Raw genomic sequence first — 19889 nt, 5'->3', positions numbered from 1 at the left:
TGCTGGTAGCTATGCAAGTTCTATTTACTTTAGGCTGATCAAGGAAATCTAAGACAGCAATTTTTAGGATATTCAATATGGAAGTATACAGACTTCTTCAGAAATGCATGCAAACAGACATGTCTCATGCTTTTAACACATACATTGTGTGTGCTGGATGCGCACAATAGCAAAGCCAGGGATACGTTCCCAGCCATAATCTGTTCTATGATAAACAATTACTCTACATCTTTGTGTTCTGTGCATGTTTCTCCTGCCGATTCAGCAGCAAGCACAGTACAGACTGAAATAGGTATTGAATAAAGAGTTATAACATGATTACAGATATTTTATCATACAGTAAAGTAACTCTAGTCCTCCCCAGTATACTGCTGTTGCCTTCTTTTCCTGTTTATTAGTAAATTGAATTTTAGGACTTTGCTAGTCTAATGTTCTACTGCACTATACAAGAAGATGCTGAGAAAGAAACAGCAAGATTTTGTTTAATAGGAATATCTACTTTTAAGTGAAATGGTGAAGGCCGATCTGTGGCAAACAATGCATAGTGAAAAGAATACATCTATGTATGTCATCTTTCTACTTATGTATCCTGCAGACAAAACTGGTTTCATAAACCTATTTGCTATCAGGTTAGACAAAGGATCTAGAGTTCTCACTTCCAACCAGAAGGGAATTGTCTTCCTACAATTCATATAATGAGCTGAGTCGCACTGGAAGCTGCTAAGGGACAGAGTCACTGGACAGAAAGCTAAAATAACTTGAATATCTGCATTAAGATTGTGACTTGCAGGTTAGTCATTGACCCATAGGATTATTTATCATTGATATGATTAGGACCTATTTATTAACAGCATGCGTTAAAAGTGTGTAACCCTTTTTAATAAATCAGCTTCTTTGATACAGTGTGTGTATACAGTATAAGGTCTGCTACAGACGGAGTAAGAGCTCTTGAATGTGTGTTGATTGTGTATGTAAAGTTCTCTAAAGTGCATGGGTCACTTAGCAGAATAATAATAAAGATTAGAGGCTCTGGCCCTACTCCAAACTTTGATTCCTCTACAGTTTCTTCACTCATGGCCCCTAAGCAATTATGCCCTCCAATTCATCACCCCTGAAAGACTTAAGGCTCTCCGAAAACTTCCCATGCTTCAAACTAAACATGCCCCTCAGAACCCTGAAGCGCACACTATAACCTGTGAACTGCTGATATGTAGCACCATTTTGAATGCAATGATGTCAACAGAAGGGCAAAGGCTTATCTTTTGAAGGTTACGACTTTGAAGGGTGTCTTGAGAGTGGGGGTTGAGAGAGGTATCCTGGAGGCCTTCCATTCTTTTGGGAAGGTTGCAGGGTGGAGGATCCAGAGGTATGTTAAAGTGTTGTGTCATAGGGGATAATTGTTTTTTTTTCAGGGTATATGGGTTGAAGATGAGGGTCCTGAAAGGTCAGGCTGCTTGCCAAGGAGTAAAGGGAGGTGGAAAATGTTGGTTGGGAGTGTAGGCCTGGAGGGCACAACCTTCCCATATATTAAGTTTACACTTACCATCACTTGGAACAGATTTTAAAATTTAGTGTAGCCTGACAGCCTCAGTAATTTTAGTAATCTTTAGTGAATAGGGTGGTAATAGCTAATTTGATCCTTACCTGAATATTTTGAATGCATGCATGTGCAAACGTTTAATCAACATGCATTTCTAAATTGGTAATGACTGGGCTGCTATTTAAGGGACCCTTTACCAAATGTTGCTAAAAGGTGGCCTGCGATAGCATAGGTACATGGGATTGCTGTGCACCAGTAAAAGGGCCTTTTCTTTAAAGAGCCAGTAAATAACCATGCGGTAATTAAAAAATTGTCACACGGCCATTTACTGCCAGAGCAAGCAAGGACTCTGGTGGTAACCCAGGGGTAATTGGGCAGTGCTGGGCACACCCCCAGGAACTAGAAAATACTAGCACTGGAAATGGCATGCGGGAGGCCCAGAACTATTGCTCGGCTCCAGCAGTAGGGCCGAATCACCTTGTACCAAGCTAGTGCAACCCCTCCCGCCCTTTGGCAAAAAGGCCCCTAAATGTGTTTTATTGATTTTAAATGATATTATTTTTTTTTATTTTACTCGACTAAGAATTTTAGATTGTGCAGGATATAAATTGTTCAAATAAATAAAGTGTGCAATGGGCCTCAGGTAGTGACAGGTCTTCTCCATTGTGTCACGGAGAAAATGGTTTAGTATATAAGCCCCTAGGTCATAAGGGGGCCCCTGATGACTTAGCCCCCAAATCATTACTGAATTAGACCATTACTCCAGATACATGACTGTAAGGTACATACTACTGTTACTTGAGCTCAAATAGCATTTCAGTTTAGGTATGGAATCTCATCTGTAATTCATTACCTTGGGGAATCTTTCTTTGTAGACATGGTTCATCATAATTATTTCATGGTCACAGCAGGCAGGTGTACGTCCAGGGCTGCAAGAAAAGCAAATTATCCCTTTAAACTCAGCGCAGCAGGAATAGAATGTCGCTCTACATTCTGATACCACTTTTTTTTTTTGCATCATAAGCAGAGTATAACCTTCCTGAGAAGGGTGCACCATGCGGTGGATTTGAAATACAGATGCTGATAATAAGGACATATCTTCAAGGACCAAATGTGCTCTTTCTGCTATGAGGACATTTTGATCTTATTGCATTGGCGTACTTTTATAAGTCTAAGATTAGACAAGACTAATAGTGGCATTATTCTTGCCTCTTTGTCCCTCTCTGAAAGCATTCATGCTGCATGGGCAGCAGAAATGTGCTTCCAGAGCATTTACCTCAAAGGTGCTTGCATACACTTTACTGAATTATGACCATGTTAAATGTTTCATATTTGAATAAGAGACAAAATAAAATTCACACTTATGAATTATTACCACCACTACTGCTAAGTGGAAAGAGTAGACAGACTGAGCATTTCAATGGACTAACCTAAGGATAAAGTTCCTTTCATTTTCAAATAACTACCTTAAAATTAGTACCATCTGAAAGTTTTTCAGTGGCTAACGAGAAACAGCAGATTGCCAAGGCCAAGACACCCCCCTCCCATGAACTGTTCATGTTATTACAAAACCCCCACTTTGATTAACACAAATTGCTACTCTACTGCAAGCTTCAGCGGAGGGAGGTAAACGGGCACAGAACACAGCATTGTTCTCATCCTTGCCCATGATCGCTCCCAGACACAACTGACAAACACACAGCAACATCACCTGGCTTTCTGTGGCAATGTAATATCTATCCCAGTTGACAGAGGGCTTCGGCTTCTATAGCTGTCAATTCAGCACCTTTCATGAGCAATAAATTCACTCAGTATTACAAAAATGGGAAAGCAATTTGTCAGGTGGAGAGAAAGATATTGAGGCTTGTGACTCGGAAAAGACTGGAGGATAATAAATGACAACTAGAATGACTTCACAAAGGCCACAACAGCAAGGAAGCACAACTCGTTTTCTGAAAAGAACATTCATCAGTGGAGAAAAAGCATTGATATTGGACCATAGCATAACACTTGAAAAGCAGTGTGATTTGTTACCACATTATCTTGCCTAGGTCAAAGTTGAGTTATTTGGCTTATTGGAAAAGTGTCCTCATTCTTTCTGTCCTGTGCAACTCGCAAAATGAGAAATGTGTGTTTAGAAAAAATTGCAAGAACGGGGGTGGGGATGGGGAACCAATACAAAAATGGCATATGCATTTGAAAAGACAACACATGACTTCAGTTTGTGGACTGTTCAGGTGTTTGAACTTGCAGACAAATTTAGTTTAAAATCATGGAAAGCATTCCTCACAATAATGGAGACAAGTTTCACAAAATCAGCTCCTTTCTCGTATAATCAAAGCATCTTAAGGTCTGAAGATGCATCAAGAAGAAAATAATTCATTTATAATCACTAAGAATAAGACTACATAGGGTGCAGAATTCAAAGAGCTACAAACTCATTCAGGATGAAGCCTAAAATGATAGACAGATGTCTTTTATTAATCTAATCACATTGGGCCTGATTCCAAGCTTTGATGAGGGTAAAGAATTTTTATGCAGAAGAGTAAGATGTTTTCTGTCACATACCTCACCTGGGAGATTTGTGTACAAGAGGTAGAAAATGGACCTTGTGTTATGACGCTACTAGCTCACATACTATCCCTTTAGATGGTTCAAAGAAATTACTATATAATTAATTATGGTCCAGAATGATTCCTAACATATGATAATAAAAAGTATCTCTCTGAAAGAAGGTTCTTATGCTAATTCAGGTTTGATTTGCATTTTTTTGGAGGGGGGAAGGGGAGAACCTTTATTAAACTTCAATATTCATGAAATATGAACACTAAGAGAAACATTGAAGTGTAACAAAAGGAACTATAATATTATACAGCCACTGTGAAAGAGTAAAGAAGTAATTTCATAAAAGAGCACCTGTATGAAATTTCCCCCAAAAGCACCTATTTTATTCCTATTTTAGAAAGTCAGCAAAGGTGCCTATGTGCTTCTACAAGATAGGCTCTCACAACTATTCCCAATAGCACTCAAATTCTCTCAAACAAATATATGTCTGCTCCAAAGAAGCTGTAACTATATGCAAATACTCTATACACGCATGTGCATTTTCCAAATATCCATCAACATTTCACCCTGGTTCTGCCCAAACTACACTCTCAGGAACACCTACATGTGGTTTGGCCAGTGCATATTACCATATATGCATATTCAGCTGCATAATTGTATAATTGCCATTTTCCATTTATAAATTAGGTTTCATACGTGCAAAAACTTTTAAAAAGTGCCCTCTAAGACAGGATCCAAGATGGCCGCACATACCTGAGGAGCGAGCAGACTCCCTGTTTCCTTCTGGACAAATGCCTAAACGTCATGGTAAGGCAGCGATTCGAGCCTCCCCGCTGCCTGTGTCCCCTATTGTGGGCCCGATGGATCGACATGTGAGAAGTCTGGGAGCTGGTGGAGTTGTCTGGAGCAGACCCAGTGGAGACGCCGGCTTGAGAGAGTAAACAGCGGCATCTCCTGGGCTTGAAATATCGTTGAGCCCTGACGAAAGAGCTCCTCCCCCGCAACCACAAAGATCAAGTTCTCCCCTCTCTGAATCGATGGTGCCTTCTCTGAGAAGTATGCAAGGCACCATTTTGAGTGAGGCTCACATACATCGGAGGGAGATGGATTAGAAGTGTACTCCTGGAGAATCAAACTTGTTGTGAGTGAGACGGGGGACAGAAGTGCTCCTGAACCTGAAATGACATCTGAAATTCCTCAATCTACGCTGGTATCTCTTCCTGACTTCTTAAGTAAGAAGCCTACTGAGGTAACCTTAGATTCTTTATGGTCTTTAATTTCTGACCTAGGCAAGACTTTTCTTTCACAAATTGCTGTTTTTACACAGAAGCTTTCACAAGTGGAACAGAAAGTAGGGGAAGCTGAAACAAAGGTGAAGGAATTGCACTCTCGAATGGATCAAGTTGACAAGGATTTTTCTAACATGCAAAATGATCAAATTTCTTTAGTTAAAGACCTGTCTAATTTGAGAAATAAGTGTGAAACATTTGAGAATTTTGTAAGGAGCAATAATCTTTGTTTTTTAAACTTTCCAAGGGTGACCACGGTTAGGCCTTTGGAAATGGTGAAGCGTCATATGAAGGAAATTTTGGAGATTCCAGAATAAAAATTTCCACCTTTTTACACAAGTTTATTATCTACTGAGAAAAGCAGTGGAACAACAGCAAAATTCCTCGGATGTTTCCGCTATATTAGAAACCTCAGATTCAGAACTAGCCACTGCAGCAACTTTGGTTGCTTTGGTGGCATTATCTCCTGATAAGCAATGGTTACTTAGAATGTTTTTTAAAAACAGAGAGAAATTGCTTCCAGGCTTTAAGATTCAATTATTTCCTGATGTATCAAGAGATACTCAACATAGACGTAAGCAATTCTTATTATTGAGACCTGGAGTTCTGCAAATGGGTGGAACTTTTTTCTTAAGATATCCATGTATCGGGGAGGCTCAAATTGCTGCCTTACCACCACATTTAGGCATTTGTTCAAAAGGAAACAGGGAGTCTGTGGAGGAGTGGCCTAGTGGTTAGGGTGGTAGACTTTGGTCCTGGGGAACTGAGGAACTGAGTTCGATTCCCAGCACAGGCAGCTCCTTGTGACTCTGGGCAAGTCACTTAACCCTCCATTGCCCGCCGCATTGAGCCTGCCATGAGTGGGAAAGTGCGGGGTACAAATGTAACAAAAAAAAAAAATGTATTATTAGATATAAAGCTATTAAATATGTTTTCTTTGAATCTTCTCATTTGTCAGCCTTTATAGCAACTAAAAGGGTTTCAGGAGATTAGTAAAGCTCTGTATATAATTAATTACTAGCTCACTTCTCAGGTATAATATTGCCTTCAATTTTTCTGTATTACTTCCTCTTATGTAGTCTTGGATCTCAATATTGTGGACCTGAGTGTTTAATATATTTTTTTCTGGGTCCGTTGCTTTTTAATGTATTTATAAATGACCTAGAGATGGGAATAACTAGTGAGGTAATTAAATTCGCCGATGACACAAAATTATTCAGGGTCGTCAAGTCGCAGGAGGAATGTGAACGATTACAGGAGGACCTTGCGAGACTGGGAGAATGGGCGTGCAAGTGGCAGATGAAGTTCAATGTTGACAAGTGCAAAGTGATGCATGTGGGTAAGAGGAACCCGAATTATAGCTACGTCTTGCAAGGTTCCGCGTTAGGAGTTACGGATCAAGAAAGGGATCTGGGTGTCGTCGTCGATGATACGCTGAAACCTTCTGCTCAGTGTGCTGCTGCGGCTAGGAAAGCGAATAGAATGTTGGGTGTTATTAAGAAGGGTATGGAGTCCAGGTGTGCGGATGTTATAATGCCGTTGTATCGCTCCATGGTGCGACCGCACCTGGAGTATTGTGTTCAGTACTGGTCTCCGTATCTCAAAAAAGATATAGTAGAATTGGAAAAGGTACAGCGAAGGGCGACGAAAATGATAGTGGGGATGGGACGACTTTCCTATGAAGAGAGGCTGAGAAGGCTAGGGCTTTTCAGCTTGGAGAAGAGACGGCTGAGGGGAGATATGATAGAAGTGTATAAAATAATGAGTGGAATGGATCGGGTGGATGTGAAGCGACTGTTCACGCTATCCAAAAATACTAGGACTAGAGGGCATGAGTTGAAGCTACAGTGTGGTAAATTTAAAACGAATCGGAGAAAATTTTTCTTCACCCAACGTGTAATTAGACTCTGGAATTCATTGCCGGAGAACGTGGTACGGGCGGTTAGCTTGACGGAGTTTAAAAAGGGGTTAGATAGATTCCTAAAGGACAAGTCCATAGACCGCTATTAAATGGACTGGAAAAATTCCTCATTTTTAGGTACAACTTGTCTGGAATGTTTTTACGTTTGGGGAGCGTGCCAGGTGCCCTTGACCTGGATTGGCCACTGTCGGTGACAGGATGCTGGGCTAGATGGACCTTTGGTCTTTCCCAGTATGGCACTACTTATGTACTTATGTACTTATGTAAGAAAAAAAGTCTCTTCATGAGAGGTTAAAGTTTTGTACAAGTGAAATTGTACTTCTTCAAAAGGGTGGGTGGGGGAGGGGCGGGAGGGGGAGGAGGAGGAGTAAACAGAGAAAAACATACAATTAATTCAGAACTAACCAAATGGTAACTCTGCCTGGTGGTAATGGAGACACTCCTGAAAAAAAGGATAGCATGTCTTCTTAAAAGCCAGTGGGTTGCAAGAACTGGAGCAACATGATGTCAGCAGAGGCAGATTGTGCCAAACGAATGTTTCACTTCTTTGATTGGGTGACTAATGAACTAGACAGAAGGCATGCACTGGATCTGGTCTACTTGGATTTCAGCAAAGCCTTTGATATGGTTTCTCACAAGAGGTTTACAAATAAACTCAACCACCTTGGACTTGCATCTTCACAAAACCTTTCACCGACACAAGATAAGTCTCCGAAGACCGAATACATAACACGATCACAGTTCCTATTCACTCTCCAACTGACTCGACGGCGACATCTCCCTGTTTGTCAGATCCTGCATTTTGCTCTCCATAATCACACACAGCTATACTATTATTTGGTATGATCTCTACTACACCACGGACTCTTGATGACTATAGCTCCTAATTTCGCTGCTAACCTGTTGATTGTAGCCTCTCTGTTATAATGCAACTGTTACACAATAGATCCGTTGTCATAGTAACCCTGATGATTACAGTTCTCTATTTGATTTGCTATCTTTGTATGCCCTTCGTTAGCTGTAAACCTGTAGACTGATGTTCCTTATTATTTTTAGATTGTAAGCTCTTCTGAGCAGGGACTGTTTCTCTATGTTGGATGTTCAGCGCTGCATGCGTCTGGTAGCGCTATACAAATGTTAATAATAATAATAATTATGTAAACCATGTTAACTGGTTCTGTTACATGTAAGATACATAGAACCAAACTTGATTTCGATAATGTTGGGATATAGGACTTAATAAATGAAATGAAAACTATAATATATGTAAACCACTGTTATTATACCCACAGAAAGCCATATATCAAATCCATGACCCTTTACCCTTTATCTCCACGGTGCTAAATGAATTAAAAATTAGTTAACTGATGAACAGAGGGAAGTGGTAAATGGCATTCACTCAGAGAAGAAAAGAAGGTGAGTAATGGAATGCCTTGAGGTTCAGTCTTAGCGCCAATTCTGCTCAATGCCTTCCTAAACAGTATCATCAAAAGATCAGAAGGGAAATTTTGCCCTTTTGCCAATAACATGAAGATCTGCAACAGAGTAGGCAAAATGAGAAATGATCTATAAAAACTAGCAGACTAGCTGAATATTCAGCAATTAACTGTTAATACAGCGAAATGCAGAGTGATACATTTGGGGAAGAGAAACTCAAAGGACCCGTATATGATCAGAGGGTAAAACCTGACGTCTGAGGATCTCAAAACAATGTGACAAAACAGTGGCCAAAGGAATTCTAAGCTGCATAGAGAGGGGCACAACCAGCAGAAAGGAGGAGGTCATAATACCTGAGCAGAGGTCGTTGGTGATCAGCTTTGGAGGCCACATGTCATTAAGAACATTGAAGAGTTTGCAACTGGTTCAAAGGAAAGCAACCACAATACCAAGAGGTTTCCATCAGAAGAGGCCCTAAATATGTATATCGTAGAGAAGAGGAGTGACAGAGAACATACAATACAGACCTTTAAATACTTGAAAGGAATTACTTAATACACAATCTTTTTATAGAGGACATGAAGCTAGGAGGAGGAAAATCAAAAGCAATGTTCAGAAATATTTTTTCCACGGAAAGAGTGGCAGATGCCTGGAATGATCTCCCATATAAAAACAAAGCTGGAATTCAAAAAGGAGTGGGATATGCACAATGGGTTTCTGAAAGGCAAAAGGATGGAAACCAAGCATAGAGCACTTCAGCTCAAAACACCTGTGAAATGTATTCTACGTTTCCAAAAAATCAAGGGAAAGTAACCTGCTCTCCATGGGCAGGTACCTGAATAGGCCATGTTGGACTTTACCTGCCATTGTCTACTATGTTACTGCCCGTAGCAAGCCAGTACCTTATTAACACAGAAACACTCTTATCTTCACTCACAGAAATAACAAGAGGCTTATTTTCAAAGAACTTAGGCTTACAAAGTTGCGTAGGTTACTATGTAAATTTGTAAGTCTAAGTGCTTTGAAAATATGCCTTTAAGTGAAAGAGGGTGAATAGAGCCATGCCCCAGGGACTCAAACAGAATCAGAAAGCTGGAGAGTGCCTAACAGATATATACGATCTGATTTGATCTAATTTTACACTTTGCTGGGTTCTTTAAGGAAAACTCAGACCGACTTTATTAATCTGCTGACAGAAGCACAATATTTTCCTCCTGGGGGCAATATTCAGTAGGCAGTGGTTTTTTTTTTTGTTTGTTTGTTTTGTTTTTTACACACTGGCCATCACTGGCTAACGTAGATGCAGATATTCAGTGTCGGCCCCTATCTGGGTACTGGCATTGAATATCCGGGTCTGGGGCAGCAGCTGGGAGTTACTTGGGGGACTCATCCAACTTGATCAAATCCAGCAGTCTTAAAGAATCGGCTTGGTTTTCTGCTTATTTGAAAACAACTTTACTCACAGCTTCAGCCAAGCAAGTCCCCCAATTTATACTCTAAGAACAGAAGAACAGCCATACTGGATCAGACCAATAGTCTAACCAGCTCAGTATCCTGCTTCCAACAGTGGACAATCCGGATCATGAGTACCTGGCAGAAACCCAAATAGTAGCAACATTCCATGCTACCGATCCCAGGGCAAGCAGTGGCTTCCCTGTCTATCTCAATAGCAGACTATGGACTTTTCCTCCAGGAATCTGTCCAAATCTTTTTTAAACTCAGATATTCTAACCGCTGTTACCACATCCTCTGGCAACTAAGCATACCAAGGAAGAGAATCACAAGCCGTTTGGCAACTTCATTTCAATGTCACTTCATGGCTTCCTTCCAGTCCAGTTTCAGGAGAAAAAAATTGCTGTTTGCTCATGAGGTCTTCAACAGGATGGACAGACATCTGAATGAAACGAAGCCCCTGGTGTCAACATGGTGTTGAACATGCTCCAATAACTTCTTTAGCTCTTTGGATCCTAAGACTCAAGACAGGCTCAATAAGCACCATTTTTGTACTTGAATGCAAAAACACCTGAGCAGCTCTGCAACCTTGAGACAGCAAGCTGCCATCTTGCTTTACCTCCTCGCTCACCAAATCATAGCAAACAATTTCTTTAGGTACTAGAAAATGGCAGCATCCTCTAAGAGCACTGATAGTATATATTTCAGCTCCTTGAAATAACAGAGATATTAATTTACAATACAAGTCCTCTCTTCTATAAATAAAACTATGATATAACCTACAGTAAGAATTCTTATACCTATCTAAAGGAACATAACAATAGCCATACTTGATCAGACCAATGGTCCATCGTGCCCAGTATCCTGTTCCTAACATTAGCCAATCAAAGTCACAAGTATCTGGCAGAAATCCAAATAGTGGCAACATTCCATGCTACCAATCCCAGGGCAAGCAGTGGCTTCTCCATGTCTGTCTCAATAGCAGACTATGGACTTTTCCTCCAGGAACCTGTCCAAACCTTTTTTAAACCCAGCTACACTAACCGTTGTAACCAAATCATTTGGCAACAAGTTCCAGAGCTTAACTATTCATTGAGTGAAAAAATATGTCCTCCACATGTGGACTATGAAAACTTGCAGGAAGACCTTAGGAAATTGGAAGACTGGGGATCCAAATGGCAGATGAAATTATAGGCCCTGTTTACTAAGGTGCGCTAATGCTAGAGATAACGATAGGAATAAAAGGGTGTCTCTAGCGTTAATGTGCACTAATTTGTAGCACGTGCTAAAAACACTAGCACGCTGCAGTGCAGCTTGGTAAACAAGGTCCTTATTGTGGTCAAATGCAAAGTGATGCATATAAGGAAGAATAATCAAAATCATAGTTTCCTGATGCTAGGGTTCACCATGGGAGTCAGTGCCCAAGAAAAAGATCTAGGTGTCATTGTAGACAATACGCTTAAATCTTCTGCCCAGTGTGCAGCGGAGGCCACAAAAGCAAATAGGATGCTAAGAATTATTAGGAAAGGGATGATAAATAAAATCAAGAATATTATAATGCCTCTGTATCGCTCCATGGTACGACCTAAACTTGAGTATTGCGTTCAATTCTGGTCACCGTATCTAGGAAAAGATATAGCAGAATTAGAAAAGGTTCAAAGAACAGTAACCAAAATGATAAAGGGGATGGGACTCCTCTCATATGAGAAAAGGCTGAAGAAGTTAGGGCTCTTCAGTTTGCAAAAGAGGCAGCTGAGGGGAGATGATATTTTTGTTTTGTGTCCTGAACAAAGTGTATTGTAGAATACTCTTCCCACAGTATTTTATGTGGATATGGTGAGGAATTGGTCAAGAAACAATTTTTTTTAATTAAATAAACAAAATTATTGTAGTTTGGAGATTTGCATAAAGTTACATTGGTCTACTGGGGAAACCCTCAAATTTGAGGGTAAATCCAAAGTTTTAGGAAATTATTTTAGATTGTGGTTTGTCTTTTGAACCCCAAATTAGTGAGCTAATGTGGAAGTTTTTCTTTAATTTATGTAAATTGAAAACTATAAGGTCTTTCTTTGAGTCCTACTAGTTTCCAGATCATAGCTCAGGCCATTTTACTTCTGCAATTAGATTACTGCAACTCTCTGTACTGTGCTGTTAATTTGACTTTAAAGAAGCGGTTGCAATTTTTACAAAATACATCCGGCTAGGTTGATTTTTACATTATGGAAATTTTATGAGGCTACTCCACTTTTCTATAACTTACATTGGTTAAAGGTGGAGCACCGTATTCATTTTAAAATGGCTTGTCTACTTTATAAGAGTTTTTTACAGATTGGGTCCTGAATGTGTGACACAGCTTTTAACCATTCCTCCTTTAAGATCATCTTTAAGAAGTATGTGTCAATTAACTTTGGGTCATGTTGGGAATGCTCTTTTGTATATCAGAGTACTAAAATTTAGAATAGTGTTCCAGTTTATATTCTGCAAATTATCTCATACTTTTCATTTCGTAAAGCTCTAAAAACTTATATGTTTCTGATTCATTGATTGAAAGATATGCTTAATTTGCTGTTTTGTTATATTATGTTTATTGTGAATATGATGTGGATTTCTTCTGATGCAAAGTTAATCTTTTTGTAATCCGCTTTGTACCTTCTGTTAATGGTATAATATAAATATTTTAATACAATACAATCTGATTGAGGTCTACAAAATCCTGAGTGGTGTAGAATGGATAAAAGTGAATTGGTTTCTTACTCTTTCAAAAAATACAAAGACTAGGTGACACTCAGTGAAGTTACATGAAAATACTTTTAAAACAAATAATTTTGTGTGATATAGTTTGTGTGATCTGCAAATTTAATCACCTCACTTGTCATTCCAGTTGACAGATCATTTATAAATATTGTGAGGAACCCCTGAGGGTCAGGGAAGAAGGGATCTGGGAGAGGACAAGATGGGTAGGTTTCATACCCGGGATTCCAACTACAAGTCCCAGGATCCTAGGGGCTGGGAAGCCACGCCCCCATGTTGGCATAAGTTTCCCAAGAGCTGGAGAAGGGGGGAAGACTACAGTTCACAAGAACCCTTGCAAAGCCCTGGGGGCAAGCAAAGGGAGCAGCAAGGGAACTACAAGTCCCAGGATCCCGAGGGAGAGGAGGGGGATTGGCTGAGGAGGAATAATCAGGAGGGAGAAGACCAGCTGGGGACCATAAAGGGAGAGGAGCCCATGGAATGGGAGGGGGAAAAAGAGGTCGGAGAGGAGATTCAAGCCCAAGATGATTGGGGAGGTGATACCATGGAGATTGCTACTCTAGCTCAGGAACAAGGGAAGAAGTTGAAAGGCTTCATAACAAACCTTTTTCAAGGCTGGGGAAAGCTTGGAGGAAAAGTTAAGCAGCTGTTCCACTCAAGGGGGAGAGAGGTGCTGTGCTGTAAAGCAGTGAATGATTTCAGCTGTGGCCAGAAGTCAGACCAGGCTGGAGAAACAGGTACTGACTTGAACTGTGTCCAGGAACCTGACCATGCTGGGGAAACAGTGAGTGATTTGAACTATGTCCAGAAGTCATGCCAAGCTGAGGAGGCAGTGAGTGATTTGAACTATGTCCAGAAGTCATGCCATGCTAGGGAGGCAGTGAGTGATTTGAACTGTGTCCAGAAGTCATGCTATGCTGGGGAAGCAGTGAGTGATTTAAACTGTGTCCAGAAGTCATGCCATGCTGGGGAAGCAGTGAGTGATTTAAATTGTGTCCAGAAGTCATGCCATGCTGGGGAAGCAGTGAGTGACTTGCTCTGTGTTCAGAACACTGCCATGCTGGTGAAACAGTGAGTTATTTAAAACTGTGTCCAGGAATCAGGCCATGCTGGGGAAGCAGTGAATGATTTAAACTGTATCCAGAAACTGTGGCCGGTGGGGGGAAGAAACAAGGGGTGATGTGTGCTGTAACCAAGGACTGTGTCTGGAAGAGGAAATGTCTTGGCCTTGCTGATGGAATAAAGTGGTTTTAAGCATATTTTTGGAGTCTGCCTCTGGGAGTGCTGTGTCCAGGGAAGGGCCCTTCCAGGGTCAGCCGAGTTCATACCTGCAGGAAGGTCTGAAGAGCCTGCTTACAATATGTTAAACAGCACCAGTCCCAGTACAGATCCCTGCAGCACTCCACTATTTACCTCCTCCATGGACATTTAACCCCTACCCTCCGTTTTCTGTTCAATAACCAATTCCTAATCCACATCAAACATTGCCTCCTATCCCATGACTGTTTAATTTTCTCAGGAGTCTCTCATGAGGAACTTTGTCAAAAGCTTTCTGAAAATCTAGGTACACTACATCAACTGGCTCACCTTTAACAACATGTTTAATCATGCCTTCAAAGAACTGAAGCAAATTGGTGAGGCAAGACTTCCTTCGGCTGAATCCATGCTGACACAGAAAAATTCATTTAAAGTCTTGGACATCACTAAATTTTACTAGTGATACAATAGGTTCTTTATTTAGTTCAGATTTATTTTTGTCCATTTCTTCTACACTAATTTTATACTCTTTCATTAAAAAAGAAAAACATTAAACATTTCATTGCAACAAGGCTTTTGGAAATTTTGCTTACAGAATTTTTAAACTATTTTTGTGTTTTAAGTCAAAGTATATCTTACACATGATATCAACTGTTCCCTTTCTGATGTTTACATCAGAATGGCCATCTTTCATAATTACTGATCTGGCCCTTTATAGCAATCCCTCTTCAAAAGGGAGATGATCTGGGTAGAGAAAGGGAAAAGGCATGAGCAGAGAGAGGGGAGTGTTTTGTAACATGGAAAATCCAAATGCAAGCTTATGACTGGCTAGCAGGCAAGCTTCTACACTGTCTGCTCTCCTGTCAAAGAACTGTGAGCAACAGACTAGAAAAGGAACTGACAAAGGGAAACAGGTCATGAGTGGTAGAGCTGGAAAGCCTCAATAGCCTGCTTGTTAGGGTCCATTATCTAATGCGTGATAAGCTCTAGAATCTAATTTAATCAAATCTTTGAATTTATATCTCACCTTATTCAAATGGTCCAAGGCGGGTTACACAAAGAACAAGAATTACAATCACTTAAAAATAAAATAAACTCAATCTATATTACCAATCAATTTTTCTTTCAATATTTCTTAAAAAGATAATTTAAGTGTTTTCAAAAGAAGAAGACTGATACTTATTATGCAGTGATAAAGCATTTCAAATTTTCACTGCCTGACATGAAAAAGAGGCCGCTACAATCCTTTTATAATATATTCTCTTAACAGATGGAAATTTTAGTAAACTATGATCAAATGAATAAAAATTATGACCCAAAGCTGTACTGATGGAGCATAAAGGATATGGGGCTTGTCCAAAATGTACACCTTATTAAAAGGACCCCTACAATTCTACATGTACTGAAGGTTGCTAAACACAATGGTTTTATTCTTGTATGGATACTGAGAAACATTCTGTGGACTCCTGTATTTGTATGGGGTTTTATAATATTATGGGGAGGAGAGGGGTGCTCTCTTTCTTAAAATGGGGATCCATAGTGTTGACTGTTAGTTTTCTAGACAAGTTTGAGTATTTTATACAAATCTGTACTTTATTATTCATGTTTTAACGTTTGCTTGTATAGCTATTTGTAATCTTGAATAAAAATCGTTTAAATTTAGCAGTAGCATATGAAGGGCCGGCGTCAAGGGTGGGCAAACAGGAAAATTGCCCTGGGCCTCCATGTCACTGTGGGCCCTAAACCTGCCTGAAGATGAAAGAGGGACAATTTACAAGCAAGCTTTGGGGCCCCCTTTCTAGTATCTGCCCTGGGCCCCATCATGTCTAGCACCAGCCCTGAGCATATGGGAAAGAACTTTAAAGGGGAAACCACATTCCTGAAAGTGGCCATCTCCTAGGGGGGGAAAAAGGCACTGCAATGGGATGTACATGATTTAGTGATTCATTCAGGGGCATCATCATCATCATTATTTATGTTTCATTTTATCAAACTATGACTGCTCTAGAAGCTTCATGACAAACCTTCATTCAATTTGACTGCACATCTAAGTGAGCCAGAGCTCATGTTTGCTTGGGTTTGCTGCTTAGTCACAGAACATCCTCAAATACAAAAGTGTGAGGAAAATACCATTTTTACAAAATAACTTCTCTTCAAGTTTTAATATTTTTCTTTTCTATAACTAGGCTCAGGCGGCTGACTAGAGGGTAGTAGTAGATACCTGGAATGCCCTCCCGTGGGAGGTGGTGCAGATGAAAATGGTAATGGAATTCAAAAATGCGTGGGATAAGCACAAGGGAATGTTCCAAGCTGTGTGTACTGCCATTCTAAAATACACATATAGGGCTAAATTCTATAAATGGCACCCCCCAAAAAAATTGGCACCAAAAAAAGTGCTGTTCTATAAGCTCCACTTGAATTTAGGTGCAGTTTATAGAATAGTGCTTATGCCCAGGAATCGCACCTAACTTTAAGTGCAGACACTTGCACCAACCGAACAGCAGTGCAAACGTGCATGCCTACATTAGGAACAGATCTGCATTATTTTATAATATTGCTCGTTAATTTTAGGAACATCCTCATTACGCCCATGACCTTCCCATTTCTGCGTCCCCTTCTTTAGATCATGCGTAAATTATAGACGCAGATCCCGCATCTAAATTACACATGTAAATGCCCATTAAATTGTCGGGGTATGCTAGTATTCTGTAATGGAATCCCGGTGCCCAGATGCCATTATGGAACACTAGTAAAAAAGGCCCGTTTCTGACACAAATGAAACGGGCGTTAGCAAGGTTTTCCTCGGAGTGTGTATGTTTGAGAGAGTGTATGTGAGAATGACTGTGTGTGAGAGAGAGTGAATATGCGAGTGTGTGTGTGAGAGAGAGAGTGTGTGTGTGTGAGAATGAGAGTGTGTGCAAGTGCGTATGTGAGACACAGTGTGAGAGAGAGTGTGTGTTTCACACAGATACAGTGTGTGCGAGAGAGTGTGTGTGAGACAGATTCTCTGTGAGACTGAGTGTATGAGTCCAAGAGAGTGTGTGAGTGACTGTATGACACAGAGTGAATGTAATACAGTGTGACACATAGAGTGTGTGAGAGACAGTGTGTGTGAGAGAGAAAGACATTGACTGTGAGACAGAGAGAGTGTGTGAGAGAGAGAGAGTGTGTGTGTGTGTGTGACAGAGATACCTCCCCCCCTCTCTGGTGTCAGCCCCCCCCCCCCTCTGGTGTCTGAGCGTTACTGTGCAGGACGCTGAGCTCTGGCTGTGATTCAAGGAACTGACCAATCCTATTTAATAGAATGCACCTCCAACATTCTGAAACCAAGAAACCTTGTGTGGTTGGTCACTTCTGCTTGTGACAAACCCGAAAGTACGTGATGTCAATTCAGGAGATGGATACAGAGAGCAGGAATGCCTCAGCCATGCAGTCAGCTTCAGAATGTTGGAGGTGCGTTTTATTATATAGGATACTCTCACCATATAGCATCCAGGCATCTAAAAGGAGATGTCCACTTACTGAATTCCCCCATAATTTTAAGGATCTCCCAAACTATGCCTACTTCAACACTTTTTTGCACCATGGAATAACAGTAAGCATAAGAAGCAGGCCCCATTCTAGAGTCATCACTTTCACATGCTTGCCAATTTGCATATGGCAAATAACTCTAGAACTGCCTCCATATCTTCAATAAATGTGATCTCAAAGGTTATGTGGTAAATTTTAAAGAGAAGCAGTTTCACTGATGATTACTAAGTACAGACAGCTCTCAATGGGAATAAGATTCAGTAGTAATATTTCTATAGCTGTGGTTCTCAACCCAGTTTTTGGGGCACACATAGCCAGTCAGGTTTTCAGGTTTTCCACAATAAAAATGCATAAGATAAATGTGCATGCGCTCTCTCACTTGTAGGAAAATCTATCTTACACATATTCATCATGGATATCCTAGAAAGCGGACTGGCTGGGTTGAGAACTGCTGGTCTACAGCATCCACTTAAGAGAGTCTCATTAGAGGCACAATTTCCATATTTTATTCATATACTCCCACTGGTATTCTTATTCACCTCTCCCCCACTGTGCCTGTTAATATAAAAATGCCTTACCAGATATTTATTGACAATTTGCAACTAATTGTTTTAACGAATACTATGAAGGGAAACATTTTAATTCTTATAAAATGTACTTCCACAAAGTAATTTTGGCACATTTTGGATGGCTTGCACAACATCTTAATGTTTAAATAGAAGGTTTACAAGTGTAAATGGTACATTTGTTTGTCTGCAGCATGCAGTTTACAAAGAAATATGTTCTGGGCGTGGTTTGGTTGGGCTAAATAGAAAATATACCGTATTTTTCGGACTATAAGGCGCACTTTTTTCCCCCAAAATTTGGGAGGAAAATGGGGGGTGCGTCTTATAGTCCAAAGATAGATTTGGCTGGCTGGCTGGCTGGCAGGCCGCCCGCCCTCCGAGTTTGGGATTGCCGTCAGGGTTACCTCCTGCCCCCCCCCCCCCCCCGGCCCTGTCACCACTTCTCCCTACTCACGCGATCTTCCCTGGTGGTCTAGTGATGTCGGGGTAGGAAAGAGCCCCCTCTTTCCTGCCCAGCGCGCTGCTCTCCATCCTCCTGTATGCAGCCTGACGGTCTCGGCGAGATTCAAAATGGCCGCAGAGACTTCAATGCTCGGCGGCCATTTTGAATCTCGCCGAGACAGTCAGGCAGCAATGCATACAGGAGGATGGAGAGCAGCGCGCTGGGCAGGAAAGAGGGGGCTCTTTCCTGCCCCGATGTCACTAGACCACCAGGGAAGATCGCGTGAGTAAGGGGAGAAGTGGTGACAAGGCCGGGGTGGGGGGGGGAGGGGGGGGAGGAGGTAACCCTGACGGCGATCCCGAACTCGGAGGGAGGGATTCGGACAAGACGCACCGGAGCACCTAGGTTTTAGAGGAGGGAAAAAGGAAAAACAATTTTTCCCTATTTCCCTCCTCTAAAACCTAGGTGCGTCTTATGGTCTGGTGCGTCTTATAGTCCGAAAAATACAGTACATATATTTCCTATTTAGCAAAGGAAATGCATGTCTACATAAAAATGTCAGCTTTTACAGCTGCTTTGAGACATACATAGTGTCAGTTATATACTCATTTGGACCTAGGACTAAAAGGATTGATTGGGGGTGGGGAGGGGAACTGTACTTACCTCTTTGGTATTAACTACCTCAAAAAATACAAGCATACTGTAGCTTTGATCCTTCATTGGCTCATCTTGGATGCCCACTTTTATACAACCCAGCACTCACAAATTCAAAGCTACAATTTCTTTGTAAAATGGCAGCTTCCACTTTGAATACATGGGGTGTTTCCCATGGCTGGATAGATATTTTTTAAAAAGGCTGTGCATTTAGCGAGCTTTTTGCCAAAAAGCACTTCAAATCATCATGTCCCAGCTGCACTTCCTTTTCCTATCCCTGCCTCTTTTCTACTGCATCAAGTCAAAAGAGAGCTAAGCATACAATTAATAGTTTTGACTGATTTATACAATTATCTTAATTAGTCATAATTATCTACTTGAAAATGCATGTAGCCAAAAGTATTCTGGAAGCATTCCTAAATTACAATGTTAATGATGGCATTGATTAGTGGTAAGGATAAAACATGATGTTTCATGCTGGAAT

At 40.8% G+C, this 19889-nt stretch overlaps 1 protein-coding gene across 3 annotated transcripts in view; it reads right to left on the bottom strand.

Annotated features, from left to right (window-relative positions):
- MAST4 (microtubule associated serine/threonine kinase family member 4) overlaps positions 1-19889 on the bottom strand; it is a 905366-nt gene that overhangs the window by 155105 nt on the left and 730372 nt on the right. For all 3 annotated transcript variants that reach the window (XM_030193210.1, XM_030193211.1, XM_030193212.1), the window contains one exon: positions 2394-2469. In XM_030193210.1, the coding sequence (XP_030049070.1) occupies positions 2394-2469 (76 nt within the window). The remainder of the gene's footprint in view (positions 1-2393; positions 2470-19889) is intronic.

This window comes from Microcaecilia unicolor, chromosome 2 (assembly GCF_901765095.1).
Source record: "Microcaecilia unicolor chromosome 2, aMicUni1.1, whole genome shotgun sequence".
NCBI lineage: Eukaryota > Metazoa > Chordata > Amphibia > Gymnophiona > Siphonopidae > Microcaecilia > Microcaecilia unicolor.
This window is presented reverse-complemented; position numbering and strand designations above follow the sequence as displayed.